A 23014-nucleotide genomic window follows, 5' to 3' on the forward strand; every position below is an offset into this window, starting at 1 on the left:
TAATAAAGAAATTTCTAATAATTAGAGCTGTCTAAAAGTAGAATGCACCACTTTGGAAAGTGGTGAGTTCACCATCATCAGACGTGTTCAGGAGGAGATGGAAGGCCCACCTGTCAATCAAACCACAGAGAGGATTTTTGCATTGCTTAGGAGGGGGTGACCTAGGCCATTACACTCAACATTAAGAATGTGATGCTGAGGAATTCAAACAGAATGGGAAATAAAAGCATGTCTTCCTGACTGATAATGAACCTAAACATTTTATTACGTTTATAGTGTTTTCGTTTTAATTATGAAATATTTCAAGCATACATAAAATAACAGATAACCATTAATTAGCTTTTAAGAATAATTTTTGTTTAGGGGCCCAGCTCACCCTCCCTTCATCCCAGCATGGGCTGCAAAATGAAAGAAAATGGCTCTCAAGTTCTGTAAGACACAATAGCAAACTTGAAGCTCTTATCTGTCATTGACAAATCTTAGGGCTGATTCAAAGGCATCATAAGAGTTCATCACTTTCCTGCCCAGCTTTAGCAACTGTTTCATTTGCTGTGACTGGATCACTGGATCAATTAGTCTTTCAATTAAGAGTTGTGCTAAAATCCTGTGTAAAATGAGTTGCAAGCCAAGACAGGCCCCTGACAACTTTAGATGATTGATGGAGATACGTGGGTGAATAGCAGAGTTGGAGGCTGGGAAGGAAGAATGATGGTTCTGTGGGGTTATTTGTTTATGAAGGTGATGATTACTGGGAGTCAAGAACCAATAGCACTTACTCACTGACACTTAGATAGCAGCTCTTGTAATTTTTCAAAGGAGAGTTTCAGCTATTATTTCCATTTATTCTCAGTGCATCCCTGTGAAGTGGGCAGGGCAGGTGTTAGTTCTGCTGGCTTACAAATGACAGACCTGAAACCCAGTGAGGTAACTGGCCCAAGACCACACAGCAAATTAGGGACTGAATCATATAAAAACCCATTGCAGTGCAAAAGCACTGAGACATAATTTTTTACATAATATTCAGAGCAGATAACATTTATCAATTACTCTCTACGAGAGTCACACACTTTGGACATATTTAATCCACACAACAATGCTATGGGGTAGGTACTATCAACCTAACGGTTATAGATACGGAAATGAGGTTTGAGGAGTTTAAGTAACTAGCCCAAGGTCAGTAGCAATTTGACCTCAAAAATAAACTCCAATTTTTTTCCACATCCACTGCCACAACTCAAATCCAAACTACTATTGCCTGTCACCTAGACTGCAGGAAAGTATCCCAAATATTGTCCCTGCTTTCACTGATGCCCCCTTAAATCTACTGTCCATACACCAGCCAGATAAATCTTTTAAAAATATAAATCAGCTCATGGAATATACATGATCAAAATCCTTCCATGATTTCCTCCCATGGTCCTTAGAATAAAATCTAAATTCCTTACCAGCATCCTACAAGGTCTTCAGGACTGGGTCCCTGCCTCCTACCAGATTCATCTTGTACCCTCTTCCTTATTGTCCACACTCCAGCCAGGCTAGTCTTCTTTCAGTGCCTCAAGTACATCAAATGCTGTCCTCCATCTGGGCCTTAGCAAGTGCTATTCTCTCTGCATGGGACGCTCTTCTACTCTCAGGCATCTGCTCAAATGTCACATGGTCAGATAACTTTCCCCTGACCTAATCTAAACTAAAGTCACCTTGTCACATAGCCTCATAACACCCTAATACCTCCCCTTCTTAGTACTTAGAATATGGTAATCACACACTGGCGTGATTCTTTTATTACTATTTGCTGCCAATACTAGACTGTAAGCACCATGAGGCCAGAGATCGTATCCGTTTTGCTCACTGCTGTATCCCAGCACTTAGACAGTGTTTGTCACACAACAGGAACTCAAAATTTTATTTGATGAATGAATAAACTGAGGAATGAATAAGCAAAAAATTTAAACTCCTGAGCTCCAGTCCTTAACCATATGTCTTGATATAAAAGGGCCTAAAAAGCCCCTCCTTACCCCAACCCATCTCAGCACTTCTCCTGCCATTTCTGACATTGCTATGGAAGGGTAGTTTGCACTTAGAGTTGCAAAAACGAATTTTCCAAAATACGTGTGTTCATATGGTAATGCCTGCATTTGCAAGCCGCTGTATTCAACTTGGATCAAAAGTTAATAATGAGTGTTTTCTTTGCCAGCGTTTAGATACATGCCACGTAATTGCAAAAATAACTAGTTAGACTGTCGGAAGGCAGTATACTCCTGTGAGCAGAACAAAATGTTCAAGGGAATTAACCCAAAGATGGTAATTAAACCATGGAATCATCAGCTGGAGAATGGGGCTGACACCTTGGAACCTATAAGCACCCACTGTGGTTACTAGAACCCAAGACCAAAGGATGTTCAAGCAGATGGGGAGGCTGATCTGTATGAACCCAGGGAAGCTATGAACTGGCTTCTACCCCACACCCACCCACCGCCTCCATCCTTTATCTGATTTTCCCTCTCCTACATCCCCAGGTTAAACACAAATAGCCAATTTAAGAGCAAGACCAGGGAAGTACCTGCCTATATGGTGGGCTTTGAAGAATCCACTCTTCCTAACTCTTCAATACTAAAATAACTCCTTTGGGATTACCTAGATATGTATGCTTTTTCACTAGGATAAGGCCTTGTTCTCTGTGGAGAGGAAGTCGTAAGCCAAACCTGTGGTTATCAAACCGGGTGGAGGAGGGAGATGGGAACAGGGAGTGACGAAGCCCCCGGGGGATATTTGCCACTGTTTTCAGGCATTTTGGGTTGTCACAACTGGCGGTGGTGGTGGTACTATTGGTATCTAATGCGTAGAGGCTAGGGATACTGCTAAACATCCTACAATGCACAGGACAGTCCCTCACAACAAAGAACTATCCAGCCCCAAATGCCAATAGCCCCGAGGTTGAGAAACCCTGAACTGACTCATTTGCAAAGATTCATTTATTAGTCCATAAACAACTCATACACAGAGCAGATTCTTGCAGAAATGGGAGCTGGGATGGGTATATTTTCATCATACAGTTGGAACAGAAAGGAGAGCGAGTAATCTGATAGCAGTGCCAATGATAGATTGGGGAAAAGACCAGAAGCAGGTGACCTACTGTCACAGTCTGAGAGGGAGGGCCTAGAAGCTGACCTGAAGACGAACAGGAAATAGATAACCCCCCTCCCACCATTCTGTAGAGGTAGAATTGATGAAGCATCACAAGAGGATGGTATAGGGGAATGAGACAAAGATAACCCTTAAGACTGTAGCTTGGGTGGCTGGAAGAAGGGTGGTGAGCAGAGGAGAAGCAGATCTGCGGGTGGAGGGTGGGAATGGAGGAATAACGCGCTGAGTGTGCGACGCCATGAAGGCCTCTAGGTGACGCTGTTTTATTAGCGGCCAGAAATGTGGATCTGGAGCTCAGGAATGTGTCTGAAGCTAGAGGCACCTATTTGGAATTCATCCACGTGGAGGTAGTGAGATGAGACCCCCTGCCTGGCACGTACCAGGAACTCCATAAATATTTGTTGAATGAAAAAAAACAAAACAAAACATTTAGAGTAAGAAGAAAAGAGGGTAAAGACAAAAATCTTTGGACACATTTTAAACAGTAAGGAAGGCAGAGCCAGCAGAGTTTAGTGCTCTTGAAACAGGAAAGGGGAGTTTCAAGGGGGAGGATGTGGCCAACAACGTCAAACGCTGCTCAGCAGTCAAGTCGAATGACGGCTGTGAATAGAGTTGGACTTGGCAGGGAGCAGGTCGTAATCCAACTTGAGAGAGCAGGTTCAGTAAAGTGATGGGGGCAGAAACCAGGAGGCAGATGCAGACTGGTGCAAGGTCCCCATCATCCCATCATTAGCGATGATGGTAAAGAAGGAGTTAGAATGATAGCTTATGGAGGGGGCAGGGATTCAAGGGGAGATGGAATCTTTTAGCAGATTTTTAGCCTGACAGGAAGAAGGCAGCATAGTGAGAATAAAGGCACACACTTGAATAGCTAATAGCCATTATGTATCTCCTATGTCCATTGTATTTTTGAGCTTCTGTAAAAGTAAGTGGAGGGCATGTGGAATTGGGATTCGATGTATCATCTGGCGTTCAAGAGGCCCAAGAGGTAAACTTAGGTTCGATTTAAGGAAGAGCTCCCTTGTCATCAGAGCTGCCCTGCAAAGGAAGCACTGCCTGTGTGTAATGAGCTCTCATGTCGCTGGAAGTATTCAAAGAGAGGTAATATGACCTCACAGGAGGTGGTTCCTGTACTGAATGGGAAATTAGATTAGATCTTTAGTTTCCAAACCTTTGGACTTCTCGGATCAGTAAATGTTTTAAGCGGGGGGAAAAAAAGTGAGTGGAGTATAGATCGATCTAGAGAGTTGGCAACTTTTAACTTTTGCTTTGTTAAGTACATTAGTTTTCTATCTACTATGGTAACAAATTACCACAAATTTAGTGGCTTAAAATAGCACAAGTTTATTATCTTCCAGTTCTGTAGGTCAGAAGTCTGGTAGCCATCTCACTGGGCTCAAATCAAGGTGTCGGCAGGGCTGCATTCCTGTCTGGAGGCTCGAAGGGAGAATTCACTTTCTTGCCTTTCCCAACTTCTAGAGACCACCTACTTTCCTTAACTCATAGCCCACTCCACCTTCATTCATAGCAATGGCTGGTCTAGTCTTTCTCATATCACATCACTCTGATACTGACTTTTTTTTTAACTTCTGCCTTCCACATTTAAGGACTCTTGTGATTACATTGGACCACCCAGATAATCCAGGATAATCTCACTATTTTATTTTTATTTATTTATTTATTTATTTTTGGCTGTGTTGGGTCTTTGTTGCTGCGTTGGGTCTTTGTTGCTGCGTGCGGGCTTTCTCTAGTTGCAGAGAGCAGGGGCTACTCTTCGTTGAGGTGCCCGGACTTCTCATTGCGGTGGCTTCTCTTGTTGTGGAGCACGGGCTCTAGGTGCATGGGCTTCAGTAGTTGTGGCACGCAGGCTCAGAAGTTGTGGTGCACGGGCTTAGTTTCTCCGCGGCATGTGGGATCTTCCCAGACCAGGGCTCGAACTCATGTCCCTTGTATTGGCAGGCGGATTCTTAACCACTGTGCCACCAGGGAAGTCCAAATCTCACTATTTTAAAGTCAACTGATTAGCAACCTTAACTCTACCTGCCATCTTAATTCCCCTTTACCATGTAACCTAATTCACAGATTTGGGAGATTAAGACATGGACATCTTTTGGGAGGCCATTATTTGGCCTCCCACGAAGGGGCATATATAAATATGATATATATATATATGTATATATAATATATATATGAAGTCATATATATATATGAGTGGTATCATCAACATCATCATCATTTCAGAAGAGAAAAGACTTTACATACAACACCCAGACAATAGAAATAATACAGAGACAAGGACTGTTTTTCCTAAAAAAGAACAGTTGTCAACCTTACCCTACACACACACACACACACACATACACACACACATACACACACACGGATATTTCACCAGACTAGAAACTACACCTTGGACCAACATCACAGCTTTAGAAAACATTGGACTGCATGATCTTCCATCTCTAAGCTTCCCTGAACCCCTGGAATTCACTGTACTATGGTATTACCTGGAGAACCTTCCTGTGATATATCTCTATTGGCTCCTCCATAACTATGTTTTTCTCCTTCCTTCTTGTTTCAAATGTGATCATTATGTCAGCAAGAGACTTCAGTTTCCTTTTTTCCCCCAATTCAAAAGGCTATGAAAAGTGTTCTGTAAATGATATGGAATATTGTTATTCTGATCTTTAGGGTAATCAAGTTGTTTGACATTTTTGTAATGATACCTTTTGGAATATGGGTGATATAATTAGCTGCCACACTGTACATTAACAATACCTGTCCTGACCCTACAGACTTGGGGACTATAAATAAAAGTGTGACAGCTGGCTCCAGGCTTGCTTGTCACTCACCACTGAAGGGAACATAGCCAGGGAGCTACACTAGAATCCCCAGGAATCCAGAATGTGGTCAGAAGTGACATCTTCAACTAGAAGAATTTGGTGTTTTGCTAGTAAGAAGAGATGGAGACAGGCACTCTTAGGAAGCAGACAGCCATGATATTTCATGCTGGGAAGGCACAGAGGCCCGGAGTGGAGACAGCATTTTACCAGCACAAAGGCATTATATAGGGAGGGGTAGAGTCAGAGGACAAAGTCAAATTAGCAGGGGTTCTTTCTTAACCCATTACCACCCAGAAGTGACCCAGGAGTGAGAATAAGAAAGAGCACTGAAGAAATGTCTAGGGAAGGTGAAAGAGAAGAAAATCTGTGCTACCTGGGTACTCAGTGTGAAGTCAAGGGCAATGGTTGCCATGGGGAGGGTAAACTGATGGGGTCAACAGAGGGCAAAGTAAAAAGAGTTGCAAGAGGAAAGAAACAGAGAAAGAACTATTTAGTTGCCAAGTTATATGTTAGGCACCATGTATTTTCCACGTACCGTTTCATTTACTCCTCATTCCATGACAATAACCGAAAGCCACATTTATAACTAAGACATACTTTACATTTTACTTATCTCATTTATTATTGTCTTTTCCCCTCACTAGTACATAGGTTCCCGGAGGACAGGATCCTTTTTCTCTCCTGTATCTCCCACTACCTATAACAGTGTCAACACATGGTAGATGCTCAATAACTATTTGTTGCATGAATAAACAGCTAGCATAAAGTGCCAGGCACTGTTATAGATAGATGCTTCCCATGAATGAACTCATTTTAACTTTCATGACCAATGCTGAGACAGGCACTATTATCCCAATTTTATAGATGAAGCAACTGAGTCAGAGACACAGAGATATTAAGTAACTTGCCTGATAAGTGATGGATTCAGGATTTCAACCTACACGGTCTAACTCTAGAACCTGCCTTCGTAATCTCTATTTTATACTGAGGCTCAGAGAGGTTAAGTCGTGCAGCTTAGGACCGGCAGAGCCATGACTAGAAGCGAAGTCCGCCTGTCTCAGAAGTCCGCCTGCCCCTTCCTTTACACTTCACGGCTTAATAAGATTGCCAAGACAACTATTTCTTCCATCATCATTTTAACAGGGGCTAGTCTCCTGAGATAAAGAAATGGGTGTGGTTCATTAAGGATTCAGATAAAGATAACACACATCGCCCCAAAGAATCACAAGTCCCAAAAGATCACCCACCAATCTGCCACCTATTCTCATTGATACTTTTTTTTGCTTTTGAATTTTATTTTATTTATTTTTTTATACAGCAGGTTCTTATTAGTTATCCATTTTATACATATTAGTTTATATATGTCAATCCCAATCTCCCAGTTTGAGGCTGGAGGGAACTGAGAGCAGCAGCTGGCAGATGAGTCATGGGAAACCCCTGGTGGATCCGTCTATGCTGAGAGCTAGGCATTGAGGGTAAGTCACTTTCATGCCAGGCAAATCCCGACCCATGCTGCCCTAGATAGCTCTGGAGGAGGGATGGTGTAGAGATGCTGATAAAGCATTTCTGGGAGACTGGTTCATAATTCATTGTGTGACCTTGTGTAAGACACTTCCTCTCCTTGTGTCAGTTTCTTTAGGTTAGGGAGGCGTCAGTGGAACTTTGTGTTGAATCATAAGAGCTCCACTTTATCTATTATATATTGGACTTTTCCACATAAAATTTCATTTGGAGAAAGGATTCTACACTAAAAACTATGCTTGAAAATCCACTGAATGAAATAGTATTTAAATTCCTTCTAGCTCAAACATTCTAAGAACTTAAAAACATAGACACCATCCTTTGGGTCAGGTCAGTGTTCCATTCAGCCCTACTTTCTGCAGCCAGGAAGAGGCCCAGGGATCTGCTGTGAGAGGCCATCCACAGGTCCCTTTTGCCCCAGCTTCCCTCAGACGCTATTACCCCTGTCTTCATGTGGCAGTTGTCTTCCCCATTGGGCCTTCTACTTACGTTACTTGCCTATGTCGAGATGGAGAAAGTGTAACTATGCACAATAGTACTTGCAGGACAGCCGCACCTCTGTTTTATTCGAAAGGAATAGAACACTTACTGATTTTCTCCTAACACTCTTTTTGTTGACGTCCACCGCTGTGTGTCTGCCTGTTAGACCACAGTAGCCGAGCGTTCCTTGAGGGGTGCTGCTGATCTACAATCCTCCTAAGTCCCCTGCCTGAGCTGTGACCGAAGCTGTAAGCTTAGTTTGGAATTTTTTTATTTTCATTGGGCTCCCTCACACCTGCTCACTCACGCATTTTTATAAGTTCTTCCTTAGTCTGATTCTGTTTGTCATCATACATAGGCTTAAAGATTTCACTGGGTGCTCCTGCCTGGAGTCTGGGTTTCACATATACAACATGACTCCCTTCTTATAAAGTTTTAAAACAAGCAAAAATAGCATTAAGTTGTGTAGGTGTGTGTGTTTGTATATATTTTTTAAAAACCAAGGTAATGATAAATAAAAAATTCAGGATAGTAGTTACCTCAGAGGGAGAGAGAGATCAAAACAAGGAGACAGAACAGAGGAAGAAGACATAGGTAACATAAATCAGGTGACCATATAAGTGTGAATTTCTTGCTGGATTGTTTATTGTATTCCATTTGTCTGTCTGTCTATCCTTGCACTAATACCACATGCCTTTTCATATCAACTTTAGAGTCACTTAGTTTTTCTTATGGTTAATAATTTTTGTATCCTGTTTAAGAATAACCCGAGATCATGAAGATATCCTCCTGTATTTTCTTCTAAAGCCTGCTTGATTTTGATTGGAATTGCATTGAATCTAAAAATAAATTTGGGGAGAATATTAAAAAAAAAAAGAAGACATAGGTAAAACTAAATTATTAGTAATGTTATAGTTCTTGGGTTGGGTGATGGTTCTACGAGTGTTCACTGTATTTTAAATAAATAAATAAATAAGAAATGTCCATATATAAACTAGTAATGATGAATTCTGCACCCCTGAAGTTCAAAAACAATGATTACAAGAGCAATGCGAGGTTTTTTTTTTTTAAAGTTAACCAGAATCTATAATATACTTTAATTTTCTGTTTCTTTCCAATACATCAAGGGCTTTTGAAACTCTAAGTGGATCATAGCTATAGGTTTGCCTCTCTCCGAGTTTACTTCTCCCTCAATTATTGTCCATAATTTAGTCAGGTTGGAATTTCCCTGTTGAAAAATATGTTGCATTTCCCCACAGGCTATTTTTATATAGGATTCGTTGATCCTCATCTTTATCTTGGGCCTTGCATGCTAGTTTGTATAGATCTAAGAATTACTGGCTACCTCCTGAATCATTTTGGGTGAAAGGCCACGATTGCTTGTTCCAGTCTTTTAACCCCATGACCATTAATAAGATTGGGTTCTTTCTAGGGTTGCCAGATAAAATTCAGGATCTTCAGCTAAATTTTAATTTCAAATAAACGACAAATAATTTTTTAGTATATGTATGAATTTGAGGCATACTTACACTAAATAATAATTTTTTATTTATCTGAAATTCAAATTTAATTGGACATTCTATTTATATATTTTCTATTTATGTAAATATATATTCAATATATTTTTATTTGCCAAATCTGGAAACCCTATCTCATTCGAGCCAATAAGTACTCTCCAATGTCACTGTTGGTTTTGGGTCCCAGGGAGTGTGAGTTTTGGAATTGGACAGACAGTCAGGTTCAAATCCTGGCTCCTCCACTCAAGAGACAGAACATTTTTTCTGTCTCAGAATTCTTATCTATTAAATAGAAATGATAGCAATACCTCATGAGGTTGTTGGGAATATTAAAAGAGATGATATTTGCATAGTACTTAGCACAGGGTCTGGTACCTACTAAGCACTCAATAGCTGTTGTCATTATTATTGTCAATTTTATACGGAACATTATGTGCACTGGCCAAGATTTAACCTAGTACTGCAAAATTCTACATTTACAGGATTAATTTGGGAATGGGACTCAGTGTCTCCTTTGGTGATGACCAATGCAAAGTGACATCTAGCCCCTTCCTTTTTGTTTTTGAATACTTCTTTTGGCCCCATGTCATGAAATGCCCCAGATTCATTCTCTAATTGCTTTTTCCTTTTAATATAAAGGCTTTTTTGTGCATGTGTTTGGAGGTCACTTAGAATTCCTCAAGTTGGAAGCAACTGTCTTCCCCTAAGGAGGTCCCTGAGTGATTGAGAATCGCCTTTGAAATGCTACTTCAAGCCAATGAGTGATGAGTTTGGCTGATAAAAGGGAGCAGACCCTTTACATTCTCTTCTCTGACCCACCCATTCCCATCAAAACTGACCCACCCACTTTCCCACCTGTCCTGGCATCTAATCAGACATGCTAATGGCTAAAAAAGATTCTATTTAATCCCCCTCCCAAGCCATAGGCTTGTTTTCAAAACCCTAAACCTGAAAAAGTAAGCCTAACACTGGCTTCCTAGCAGATAAGGGTGACCATGCGGGACCCCTTAAATCACACCAAATTATCAGCTGCTTGTTCTGCCTGCTTTGCATGAATGGAAGGGAGCAGTAGCGCAAATAATCTAAAGATCATTTCCACTTGGTTTGGGAATGCACCACATGGTGTTGTTGTAGCTGATTTGCTTTGCTAATTTTGTTCTACTTAAGCTAATATTGAGATTGGTTCACATTTTTTAAGCTCATCTGGGCCAGAAGAGGGAAGAGGTAGTGGTGTGGCCTACTTTGAGATGAAGGAAAACTGACCACGATCATGAAGGGGACATGAACATTCTATGTGAGGGCTAACAGATCGAGAAGGTCCGTGCAAAAGGATCAAGATAGAACTTTGCGAATTACACATGGGCAGAATAGGCCCACCTACCCCGTGGGCACTGAAAAGCCAGTCTTCCCAATGGCCTTCCCAGAATCTGAAATTCTCTTCATTAATAGCCTACATAAAGGGTGGTAATCATGACATAACTATAGTTAAAGCGTTATGTAACCTAAGAGGAGTAACACATTTCCTAGAAGACACATTAGCAGTTCATCTGACTAAATCATCAGTCACTATTGTCACCTCGTAGAAAAAGCACTGAAGGGGTGAGACACAAGACAGTTCTACCTTGATGGGGCCTGAGTATACTAAGAAGCCCCTGGGCAGCTATGGTGGAAGTACAGGAGCACTTGGGTGATTTCGGGGGTGGGCTGGAAGGGTTGCTGAAGGAGAGTTAGACAACTTTCACCTCTTTCCTTCCCACGTTTTTCTTAGTTTTCTGCTCATGGTAGACATAGAGAATATGCAAATGTCTCAAATAAATTCTTCCCTTTCTTATTCTTTTCCTGCTGGGCAACTGGACTTTCAATGGCTTCTAGAGATTTCAGAGATCATTGGTTTTCCTTTTGTCCTTTAGAGCCTAACTATACATTGCATTTCCAGCCCTACAAGCTGCAGCAAGGGACCATGGGGCTATTGAAATTTCTTTCTCTTTTTCTTATTGCAGTCTGCTCCCAGTTCTCGAGAGGGGTGTATGCCATCTTTGGATTCTATGACCAGATGTCAATGAACACTCTGACCTCCTTCTGTGGAGCTCTGCACACGTCCTTTGTCACACCCAGCTTCCCCACTGATGCAGATGTGCAGTTTGTCATCCAGATGCGCCCAGCCTTGAAGGGCGCTATTCTGAGTCTTCTGGGTCACTACAAGTGGGAGAAGTTTGTGTACCTTTACGACACAGAAAGAGGTAAGAAGAGGCATGTGCTCTCCTCTTTGAATATTCATGTAACAGCGGTGTTCGACCTTCCTCAACTCATGTTTGTCCCCTTCTCTTCCAATAAATGTCATATTATTTTAAAATTGTAATTAATATTCAAAATGAATTAAAGAGTGAGGCCAAAAAAGAATCAAAACAATAGCAATTTTAGAATCTAGTTTTTCAAATTATACATGTCCTCCCACCCCCAACTTTGAAAAGGGGTTTCGGATTATCCTCCTGGTTGAACCACTGTTGTTGACAAAGAACCCTTCCCCCTCCCCAAAATAATTTATCTGGTTTACATACACAAATTAAAAGCAGCTTAGTCTAAAATAGAGAGAGGCCTAAGCTGGAAAGGTTTTGGAGAATTAATCCTGCCAGAGACTATAATTATCCTCATTTCATAGATGAGAAAACTGAAGCCCAAAGAGGAAAAGTGCTTTTTCACACAGTAGTTTAACCACAGAGCTGGGACTGGTGGCAATGTCTCTGGCTTGCAGATCACATTGGGTGTTCAGATTATAGGGCTTCAACAATTATCTGATGGAAATAATGAATGGAGACTGGCTAAACCGGGTTTTGGGGGTGGATAGTTTTTCTAATAGTAAGACATATTATACTGAATCTATTGAGGACAATTATATTGAAACAGTCTCAAAACTTAGGGGTCTGATCTTAAATAGTATACAGTTAGGTATACACATCATAATGCAGCTAAACAGACTCCTAAAACCCAGTGATCTTTGAGGGCTTCCTCAGTAAAACCAGGGGATCCTATCACCATGAGATTCCAAAAGATAGTGTTACTTTATCACTTGTTTGCTTGTAATCCAGGTTATACACAGGGAATGGCTCTCTCTGACTCAGGACTTTCTGACTCAGAGAAACAAGGAGCAAATGGAAGGCCTATCTGCCTGAGGGGTCCCTGGAAATGACATTCTTATAGGTAACTTAACTTGAAGGGCCATTTTGTTTTTAGGAATCCAGAGTACTCTTCACTTCACTCTCATTTTGATTCATCATCAAACCCTGTCAGGAAACACTAAGGCCTATATTTGCTTATGGTACTTACCTCCAGAATATTATCAAATTTCATGAACCTGAAGCAGGAGAGCAGAGTTCTAGCCCATGCTCTGCCACTAACTAGCTCTCTGACCTTGACCAACTCATTCAATCTCTCTTGGCCTTGATCTCCTCACCAAAGCTATGTCAGCTATGTCCCTTCTTAATGTAATATTCTATGATTTTTTTAATATTATACCAGACATAGGACACTTTGTATCTTATTACTAATCCTAACCTACATCTTATCAGTTAATTAGTCAACCAATCTACAAACTGTTATCAATCCTCAATGGTTTATTCAAATCTTGTGATACATGCTTATATAATACTGTTCCAGTGGGGGTAGACAGAAAAGGACATTCATGAAACAATTCATGAACAACTTTCAGAGCAAAGTATCAAAGTATCAAACTCAGTATCAAATTGAGTGCTACACTACAGATTCTGATTACTATGAGAATTGTGAAAAGAAATAGAGTTTTTGAAGGCTGGTTAGAGGAGCCAGGCCTTAAAGGATGTATAAGCTGTGGAGTGGAAGAGAAGAAGGAAATGGAGTTTGGGGAAGAGAAAAAGAACATGAACAAAGGGCAGAATCAGGAAGGAGTGCTGTGTGTTCCTACAGATCTTTGCCTGACTAGAGTACCAAAATAGTTTGAATGTTCTAATTCACAATTTGCTAAATTTTAATGCATTTCATTTCTTTCAAACACTGAGGATGAATTAGCCTATTTCCATGTACTATATACAGTGTAATCTGGTGCATAAAAATCTAATTTTCAGAACTGAAGTTTGTAAATTAGACAGCTTCTCTCCTGAAACTTTTTTAAAACTAAATATCAGTTCTGTTAATGCTGTAGCCTCTCATTTATTGAAAAGCAGGAGACACAAGTTAATGTATTCTCTCCTCATCTCCCATGACCCTCCTTTGCCCATTAGCTCTCTATTAGAGGAAAGGAAGCAAAAGTCCATCTCTGTCTGTTTCTTAATCTGCATTTTTTTCTCAAATCATCTCAGTAAATAGTTTGTTCAATTCTATGGTCTTAGAGCCAAAAGAAACCTTTCTGACTTGTGTGTGTTCATATTTTTTCCTCTATAGCCATTTAGCTGGTGGGATTAATCTGCTCTGCTTAAGAAGTACTTTCCATAAAGTTTTATACTAATTTCCTCCTTGGAAAGCCTTCTTAAAACACTGCATATTATGACCCTGTTCCAAAAGTTTCAATGGTTTCTATTGCCCACATTGAAAAATAAAAGCAGGCTATTTCTTAAGACTCGACATAATTATGCCTCAACCAACCAACGAACCTGTTGTCTTTATGTTACTAATGAGAACTTTCTACTGCAGGCAGCTCCCATTTTCCACTGTTGCCCAAATGTGCTAGAACCATACTTGCCTCAGCAACTGCACTTCTACTACCTGGAATTCTTTCCATCTTGATTATGAAAATCCTTCCTGCCTATCCTTCCATTTTTCAAAACGCACTTCAAACTCTACCTCTCCAAGGTAGCTTTCCCTGACCACTCCAGTGCACAATGATTCATTCATTCATTCATTCATTCAATAGGTGGCAGGGTTAAAATGATGAACAAGATAGACACGTCTGCTGTTATAAAGCTTACATTCTAATAAGGGAGATAGAAAAGATAATAAGTAAGCCAACAAATAAAATAATTATATATTTAGGTAAGGTGCTATGAAAGAAACGAAGAGACAGATACTAATGGATAGGACCTAATTTTAAAAGGATTCTCAGTGACAGCCTCATTGAGAAGGGGCATTTAAGCTGAGAACTAAAGAAGTAGAAGGAGACAGCCATGTGAAGAATAGAGAGAAAGAGTTTTCAAGCAGTGGAAATAGCAAGTGCAAAGGCCCTGCGGCAGGGAAGAGCTTGGTATGTTTGAGGAACTGAAAGAAGACAAGTGTGGCTAAAGGGTAGTGAGGAGGTTGAGAGTGGCCTAAGATGAGACTATAAAGGTAAACAGAAGCCAGATCATAGCCATGGAGTACAGACAGGAGCCAAGATAAGGAATATGAATTTTATTCTAACTGCAATGTGAAGTCATTGGAGGATTCTGAGCAGGGGAGTCACATGATCTCATTTAAGTTTCTGTAGAGAATGGAGTGTGGTGCAAGAGTGAAGGAAAGGAAATGAATTAAAAGGCCATTGTGGTCATCCAGGTGAGAAATGATGGCAGCTTAGACTAGACTGGAGATGGAGAAAAGTAGACAGAGTTGAAATGTATTTTGGACACAGAATCAACAAAACTTGGTGACAGATTGACTGTGGCATGTGAGGGAAAGAAAGGATTCGTGGGTGACTACTAAGCTTTTGGCTTGAGAGACTGGGTAAGGTGGAGACGCTATTTACTGAGGTGACTGAGGGCAGGAGGTGAACCACTCTTAAGGAGCAGAGACCTTGCCCACCTCTGAATGCCCACAGAACCCTTTTGTCCATATCATTCACTTGGCACTTACCTGCTTTCTGTTGTTATTTCACTGGGTCTGCTATTTACCTTCCCAGGCGCTTCTCTCCATTATGATAGTCAACAATTGCTTAACCCCTAGGTTTAGACTTTGTGCTTCCTCTAGTTTCTAGCACAGGCCTGAGTCCATACTTAGTGTTTTCCCAATTCCATTAGTGATTCATCCAGAATAAGCCCACATCTTTTTTTTAAATGTTGGACTGAAAGAAAGAGACAGAAAAACCAAGAAGGGAGGGAGGGAGGATTAGAGGGAAGGAAGGAAGGAAGGAGGGAGGGAGGGAAGGAAGGAGGGAGGGAGGGAGGGAAGAAGGAAGGAAGGAAGGAAACTAAGGAAAGGAAAGGAAGGGAAAGGGAAAAAAGGAGGGAGGGAGGGAGGAAGGGAGGGGAGAAGGAAAGAAGAAAGAAAGAAAGAAAAAGAAAGAAAGAAAGAAAGAAAGAAAGAAAGAAAGAAAGAAAGAAGGAAAGAAAAAGAAAGAGAGAGAGAGAAAGAGACAGGGAGGGAGGGAGGAAGGAAGGAAGAAAGAATGAAAGAAAGTGGGCGGAAGGGAGCAAGGGAGGAAGGAAGGAAAGAGAAAACCCAATTTATAACTCAAACTATGTGGTATGGTTCTTTAAAATATTCAATAATGTATCTATTCTGTATTTTCTCTTTTTCTACAATGATCATCTCTTGCTTCAGTAATAAACATTATGGGGAGAAATTACAACTGCAAAGTGTAATTTTAGAATTCTTAAAATTACATAAGAGAGAAATGAAAGACGGAGAGAGACAGAAGGGAGCACCTATAATTACATTCAAATAAGCTAAATATACAAATAATGTGACTCCACTGCATAAGGGCAGGGATGAGTGAGGAGCTGAGAAATGGGTTAAACATTTGAGGTCATTTAAAAGATTTACAGCACAATCAGGGTAATTTTATCTCTGAAATTATGAAACATTGAGTGGATTTCAAGGCTTTGTTAGTTACGCTTTGATTTCTGTCTGCTGAGTAAGGTCTGATTTTGTGTTTGCAGGTCATCACTTTGCTTAGTTACTAAAATCACCACCCTGGTTTGTTAATACAAAGCTGAAATTTATGCTCTTGGTGCTATATACATCAAAAGTCAGCTCTTGGAAAAGTCATGAGGTTTACTAAGTGTGATATCTGCCTCTTTTGTACCCTCTTCTCTTTATCGACCCTCTTTTTTTACTTGTCTATGCCTGCCCTCCCTGGCTTGACATCTCTGTCCTAACCTGCCTCTACACCTCCATAAAAACTCTTCCACTTTGCTATTAGATCTATCTTTTGGGTGCAAGTGACCTAGCTCTCTGCAGTGCTAACATTTCCCCCAGAAGAGCAGCATGCTTGAGAACTGCAGCCAGACTCTCTCATGCACCTGACAACTCTCCTTGGCTTCAATGGGCACACCCCACAGAGATGAAGGAATCTGGCCCAGCCTGTGGCTCTCGGCTTAGATAATGAGATAATAGCTCAAAGTGCCCTTTGAGGCAACTAGTCGCTACCTTCCTGTCAGTGTTCAATAAACTCCTGCTGTTTCCTATTCTCAACCTGAAGCTCCCTACTCAGTTCCCAGGTAACTCTCAGGAAGTCACCTGCCTTCTAACAGACCTTTCTGTTTGCTCTAGAAGGTTGTGTCAGGACATGGGCACTGACAACAAGTAGTCGGTCAGTCCACAAGCAATTATTGGGCGTTTCCTAGTGCTGGTTTGTGCTAGGCCACTGGCAGTGTTCGAGCAGAATTCGGGTCCTGCCTTTCAGGAGCTGACAATCCTGTTGCTGAAGCAGTGATTTATCTCAGGGGCCTGGAAAAATTAATTTTTCACCCAACTGTTGCCCCATCCACCAACGAAACTTGCATTCATTAGAGCAGGCACCTCGTGAAACGATTCAAGTGTTGCCAGATAGCCAGGAAGGTGGGAAAATGTTAAAATCTCCTGAAGGGCTTAAGAGGTAAAGAGATTCTCCAAGACAAGGAGAAAGGGCCTTTCCTCAGAGGACCCGGAATGTTTTCAGATTGGCTGGATTTAAACTCTACTGAGAGGCAAGCAGAGCTTAGGTCCCTCGCACCTTCCTGCATGCTGTCGTTTACCACCTACTTACATAACCTGGCTTCATCCCTTCCATCCAGTTCTACTTTCCCAAATAAGGCACAGATTCGCTCTCTGCATCTCTCTCTCTCTCTCTGCCTGTCTCTCTCCCTTCCTCCACGCTTCACCCTCTCTCTCCCTTTCTACACACACAGACACAGGCACGCATGCACACATGCATGGACAGGCACATATCCCAGTACCAATCAGTGGTACAAACCAGCAAACCCCTATTATTGTCATTTTATTATCTTAGTTTGATAAGAACAGCTGCCATTTTTTAAGCATTTATTATGTACTAGACCCTGAGTTTATGAATTACCACATTTAATCCTCACGGCATCCCCGTATCTTTACAACAGAAGGAAACCAAGGCACAAAAAGATTCAATGATGGCTCCTAGGGACCACAGAGCTTAGTGTGCCAAAGCAATGAAAGCCAGGAGTTCAACCAAGGCCTGCCACACTCCACAGTCTGTGTGTGCTGTTCACTGGGCTGCCATATTGCCTCCCACACTTTTAACATTGAAACTGCGATTAGCTCTTCCCTTAGTCTTCCCTTCAGCCATTTTTCAAAGGACCTGTTACCTAGACCCTCCCTGTCCTAGTTGCCTTCCTGTGGATGCACTCCAGTTGTCCATTTCTTTCTTAAAGCCTGGTGTCCACAAAAGAACACAAAAGCCTTTGGTCCCAGAGTCCCAGGGATCCAGATAGGCAGCAGGGGAAAAAAAATCGAGGTTAAGGGATGGATGGGGAGCAAAAGTAGTAAATGCAGCCAGACAGGTGGGTTTGCCCATAGTGCGCACTCGTGGAATGCTGTGCTGTGGACCTGACTCTGAGGTGAATCTGAACTCGTAGATTCCTCTCTGGGGCAAAGCCGCTTCCAGGGCCCAGAAAAATCTAAACCTGCAGGCCATCATCACTATGGGACTGTTTTTGGTTGGAGCAGAAGAAAGCAAGGAGAGACTGATGATAGGTTCTACCATGGCTACTTGGCAGGAAGTTTAAAGAAAGTAGCAGGTAATGGTTAAAAAAAAAAAAAAAAGATGGATTATCACGGATTTTTTTTCTCCTCCACTTTAAGAACTGATTAAAGGATTGCGAAGGTAACAGATGGCTCCAATTCTAGTCATGTCTAGTTGCCTTTTGGGAAAAACGAAGCCAAAAGAATTTTTATTGAAATTCAAGCTACTTTTTACATTTGAATGAATTAGGAAGACCCAGAGAGTACAATCTCTGGTGAGAGACAGATACTAAATTCCCCTGTTTGAGCAACAATAATCAGGGTTGACAGTACCTGAGACATTTGGTAGTTTCTGCAGCCCGCCTAATCTATTGTGATGGTGCTTCAACTATGAGGGCATCTCGAGAGCCTGCACAATAATAATAATGAATGACTATTCGGACCGGATTATGAATAAAAGACTGTACATCTGTCTATAATGAGAATTTCATTGAAAATGAAAATACTAAAGCTGTCATATTTTTTAATACTTCGATTTGCACATCCTTCACTGCTTTGGGGCATAAAAAGAGAAACTGCCGAGAAACTTGTTGTCAGCTCTTGAAATAAATTATCTTTTAAACACTTCCTCTCCACAAAGGTTATTAGCTTAGTAGCTTGTTCCTGGGGTTGGACCATCAGTTGGGGAAAAAAATCACTAGACATTAAACTACCCTTTCAAAAGCTGAATATTAGTTACTGTGGAAATTGTTCTCTCAACTTAACATATTCCATTGTATCTCTCCAATGCTGCAGATTAGACTGAAGCGACTATTAATAAATACTGTCATATTTTACAGCTGTCATGCAAAGCTGAAAAAAGGCTTTGCTGTGATTAGATCCTGTTTACTGTAATATTTCTAGCTCAGACTCGGAAAGGCAGTTGTCCTATAAAGGTATTTTCCAGAAGTAGAATATTTCTCCATCAAATGACATGACTAATTTTAATGTATCGTTAACTCCTTGGTGGCAGTGAATTTGAGGTTGAATTGACTTTACAGCCAGAGATACATCCATCTCCAGAGACACACTAAGCTAAAATGTCAAATTTTTCCTCTTGGGTTGTCCTTCATATTCAGAAATGTTGTTTTGAGTAGTCCCCTCCTCTGTAGAAGGACACATTTGCATTGGTTTATCCGCCTTCTTTTGCCCTGTCCCTCTTGTGACTAATTGCATTGTTTGCAAGACAGCTGGTCAGGATTTAGGCTAGGAATGACACTTCAGTGGGCTAGCTAGTAATTCTGCTTCGTGAGCTAAAATGCCACTGTATGAGTGAAAGAAATAGATCTCTAGCCCCCCTACCATGCAGTAGCTGTTTGTAATGGTATTCACATCTCTGAAAAAAGGAGGTGACAGCTGGCAGGGTTGCTTTTGCCCTGACCTTCCGTTGCTTTTCATCAAGCTCCTTGAGGAATTAACCCTCACTAAGCTGAATATCTAGTTTTCAATGAATGGGTGATCGTTACACCATCAAGGAGTAGCTGATGTGTCCCATGAATTCACGGTGGAGCCTGAGCCCGGTCTTTGAGAAGGCTCTTCTAAATGCTCCCTGGGGAAGAGACAGACTGTGAGGTAGATCTGCAACTGTGGCTTTGAGGTTCGTCTCCTGGAGCCCCCTGAGACAACAATTAGAGCCAGGGCAGGTTTGCCATGGAAGTGAAACAAAAGAATGCATGTAATGTCTTTCGCACCAAGCTGAACACGGTAACATGCTCAATAAATTTTACCTCTTATTATTTTAACAGTGGTCCTCCATGCGGAGGGAGGGTGATTTTCCCCCTGCAGGGGACATTTGGCAATGTCTAGAGACATTTTTCATAGTGGGTAGAGGTCAGGAATGCTGCTAAACATCCTACAGTGCACAGAATAGCACCCCACCCCCAAAGAATTATCCAGACCAAAATATCAATAGTGCCAAGGTGGCAGCAGGGTCAAAGGACAAATGGTTGCAAGAATTCCTCAAGGGGTTGTAATGAACCAATGTAGCATTTATTGAGTGTCTCTTACTGTGCCTAAATTGGTGTTAAGAGTTATGTTAAGTAGAAGGTGGAGTCTTTAGCCTTGAAGAACTTACATTATGGTCAGAGAGACGGGATAAGATTTATGTACAGATTTGAAGTACTGTGAGAGTCCAAATAAGAAAGAGTTCACAATAAGCAAGCTGGATCCATCAGGGAAGGCTCCATGGAAGAAGTTAAACATTTTTCTGAGCCCACCACCCAACTGCCTTCCCTAGCAATGACCTTGCTTTGATGGCTAAGGCCAAGTGGTTATCTAGAACCAAAACAAAGTGGCATTCCCATCAATGTTCCCAAACGTCAGAGCTTAGGGCAAGAAACACAATTAAAAGAAAAACCAAAAAGGGAACAATGTTCCTTTTACTAAATGGAAAGCAATTACAGAGCTGTTGAAAATAGGCAGTAAACAAAAGGAGGGAGGGAAATACTGGCAAAATTCCATTTTCCCAACTAATCCTGTAGCAAAAGTGCAATTTGCAACAAAATCAACAGTGCCCTCCCCCTCTCCCTTGCAGTCAAACACATTGTTTGGCATCAGCAGCGCTACACGTGATGCCTTAGCAGTAAAGTTTACAGAAGCTAGGAAGGCAGAATATGATTGGCCGGGGTGGGGGTGGGGGGACAGAGGTTAAGGTGGGGCACGGCTCACTCCTTCTCCCCTCCTCCCCCCACAGTCTCTGTGGAGCACCCTCATTCAGGGGGAAAAGAGGGGCACAAATAAAGGCTACAGCACTCCCACTCTTCCTGAATCCTTTCCAATCAATAAGTTGCCAGTGTCAACTGCTGTCCTGCTTTGTCGACTCCACAAACGATCTGATTAATTCTCTGTGCTAACTGCCTCAGCGGGCTTTCTCGGCAGTAGAACAGAGGCTAATTAAGATCATGTCAGGCGAGGAGGCTGACAGGTTGTGTTCCTGGGCCACACTGAACTTTTAGAGGGTGCTTCAACTTCACCGCAGGCAGGCAGTGCTTGGCCAGGCACCGATTCCATAGCAGGCTTCTCATTTATTTCCCCGATTCCTGAATCAACGGGCCTCCGTTTTGTCAAGGATTTACATCCTTCTCCTTGGGGTAATTAGCTGCCACTGTGTTCACTTTGAATTGCATTATTTCAGTTTCCTTTCATTTGAATTTTTAATATGTTTGTAAACAGAGATAACAGTTAATAGTGGGGTCATTTTCCCTCCTAAATCACGTGTGTGTGTGTCTTACCAGCATATAGCCCATAGAGGTGAGTTTAGGACAGATAAAGGAAGCCTTACTTCTCACAGCAGGTAGAAAATGGAGGAAACATATGGAACTCATTACACCAAGTGGTGGATTAGACTGAAAATATAAATAGCTTCCCTCTCCCCCTAAATAAAGGCTTAGATGAATTCATGGATGACAGACCCATAATGAGTTATTAAGGGAAAGAGATGTTCGGAGATTTCTCTAAACTGAGGTTGACACACTTTGCAAAGTAGACTTAATGGGCCACATTTGCCTTCCCATAGGCACATGGTCACACAGAGTACGGGCATCTATGTCCAGAGTTTTTAAAGATAATTTCAAGAGTCTGTTATGTATCTAAGAAGTGGGGAGGAATGCTGAGAAACAGAACGCTCTCCAGAAACATTCTGTCTCTTCCCATATGATCAGAGCCTCCAACCACACATCAAGAACACCCAGTTGTGAGAGGTGATTGGCTCAGTAAAGGATGCTGAAGAAAAGCATCATCAAACCATATCCTCAGTTCCATGTCCAGCTCTTCTACTAAGTAGCCATGTGATCCTGGGCAAGTCATATAGCCTTTCTGGTCCTCAGATCCCACATCTGTAAAATGAGGGCGTGGACTCAATTGTTCTTCAACTAACAACTCCTGAGTGCAGGGATTCTGTGTCAGAGACATTACTGGGATTATGGAAGTGAATGAAACAGAGTGCCTGCTCGTAATAAGCTCACAGTTTAGAAGGGGAGCAGAGACAGGTTAATAAGTAAGTAGAATCTAGAGTGATTCTTTTAGGTTCTAAAATTTTGTGAGCTATTATAGCACTTCCATTTATAATGAAGCCAGAACTCTTTTTCAAATGACCACTCTTAGGGAGGGTTATGGAGACACAAATAATCACCCACATTGGCTTTGGAAATTAGCCGGAGACCCTCAGCACACTCTTGTTTTTTCTTGCTCATTCCTTAGTGCTCAGCCCTTAACCTTTCTAGGAACCTGCTAGGTAGAGGAGAAAAGGAGACAATGCTTCATTGGTAGATTAGGATATCCCAGTAGATCTTAAAACCCTTCCTGGCAGATCTCCAAGTTAGGGACTGCCGTGACTCACTTCTAACAAGGTTTGCTGGGATTCTCAACAGTGCCTCCCCTCCATTCAACATCTTTAAGCCAATACCCTTCACGTTCTTAAAATGACAATCTCATCTGCAATCTCAAGGCTTCTGTAAAATGCGTGCATTGTTTCCTACCAAAAATGATATGAATTTCTAGCATAATAGATAATGCAGTTTTGTTTGTTGAATATATCCAGTTTCTCTAAAGATTCAAAATGCTTCACTAGGCAGGACAGTTACAGTTTTACATGGGCTTTCCAGAGGCTCTCCCCAA

The 23014-nt window shown here is 41.5% G+C and overlaps 1 protein-coding gene across 2 annotated transcripts in view; it reads left to right on the forward strand.

Moving 5' to 3' along the window:
* The window catches only part of GRIA3 (glutamate ionotropic receptor AMPA type subunit 3), a 287984-nt gene that overhangs the window by 60910 nt on the left and 204060 nt on the right, over nt 1-23014 (forward strand). For both annotated transcript variants that reach the window (XM_057538112.1, XM_028165001.2), the window contains exon 3: nt 11506-11745. In XM_057538112.1, the coding sequence (XP_057394095.1) occupies nt 11506-11745 (240 nt within the window). The remainder of the gene's footprint in view (nt 1-11505; nt 11746-23014) is intronic.

This window comes from Balaenoptera acutorostrata, chromosome X, assembly GCF_949987535.1.
Source record: "Balaenoptera acutorostrata chromosome X, mBalAcu1.1, whole genome shotgun sequence".
Lineage (NCBI taxonomy): Eukaryota > Metazoa > Chordata > Mammalia > Artiodactyla > Balaenopteridae > Balaenoptera > Balaenoptera acutorostrata.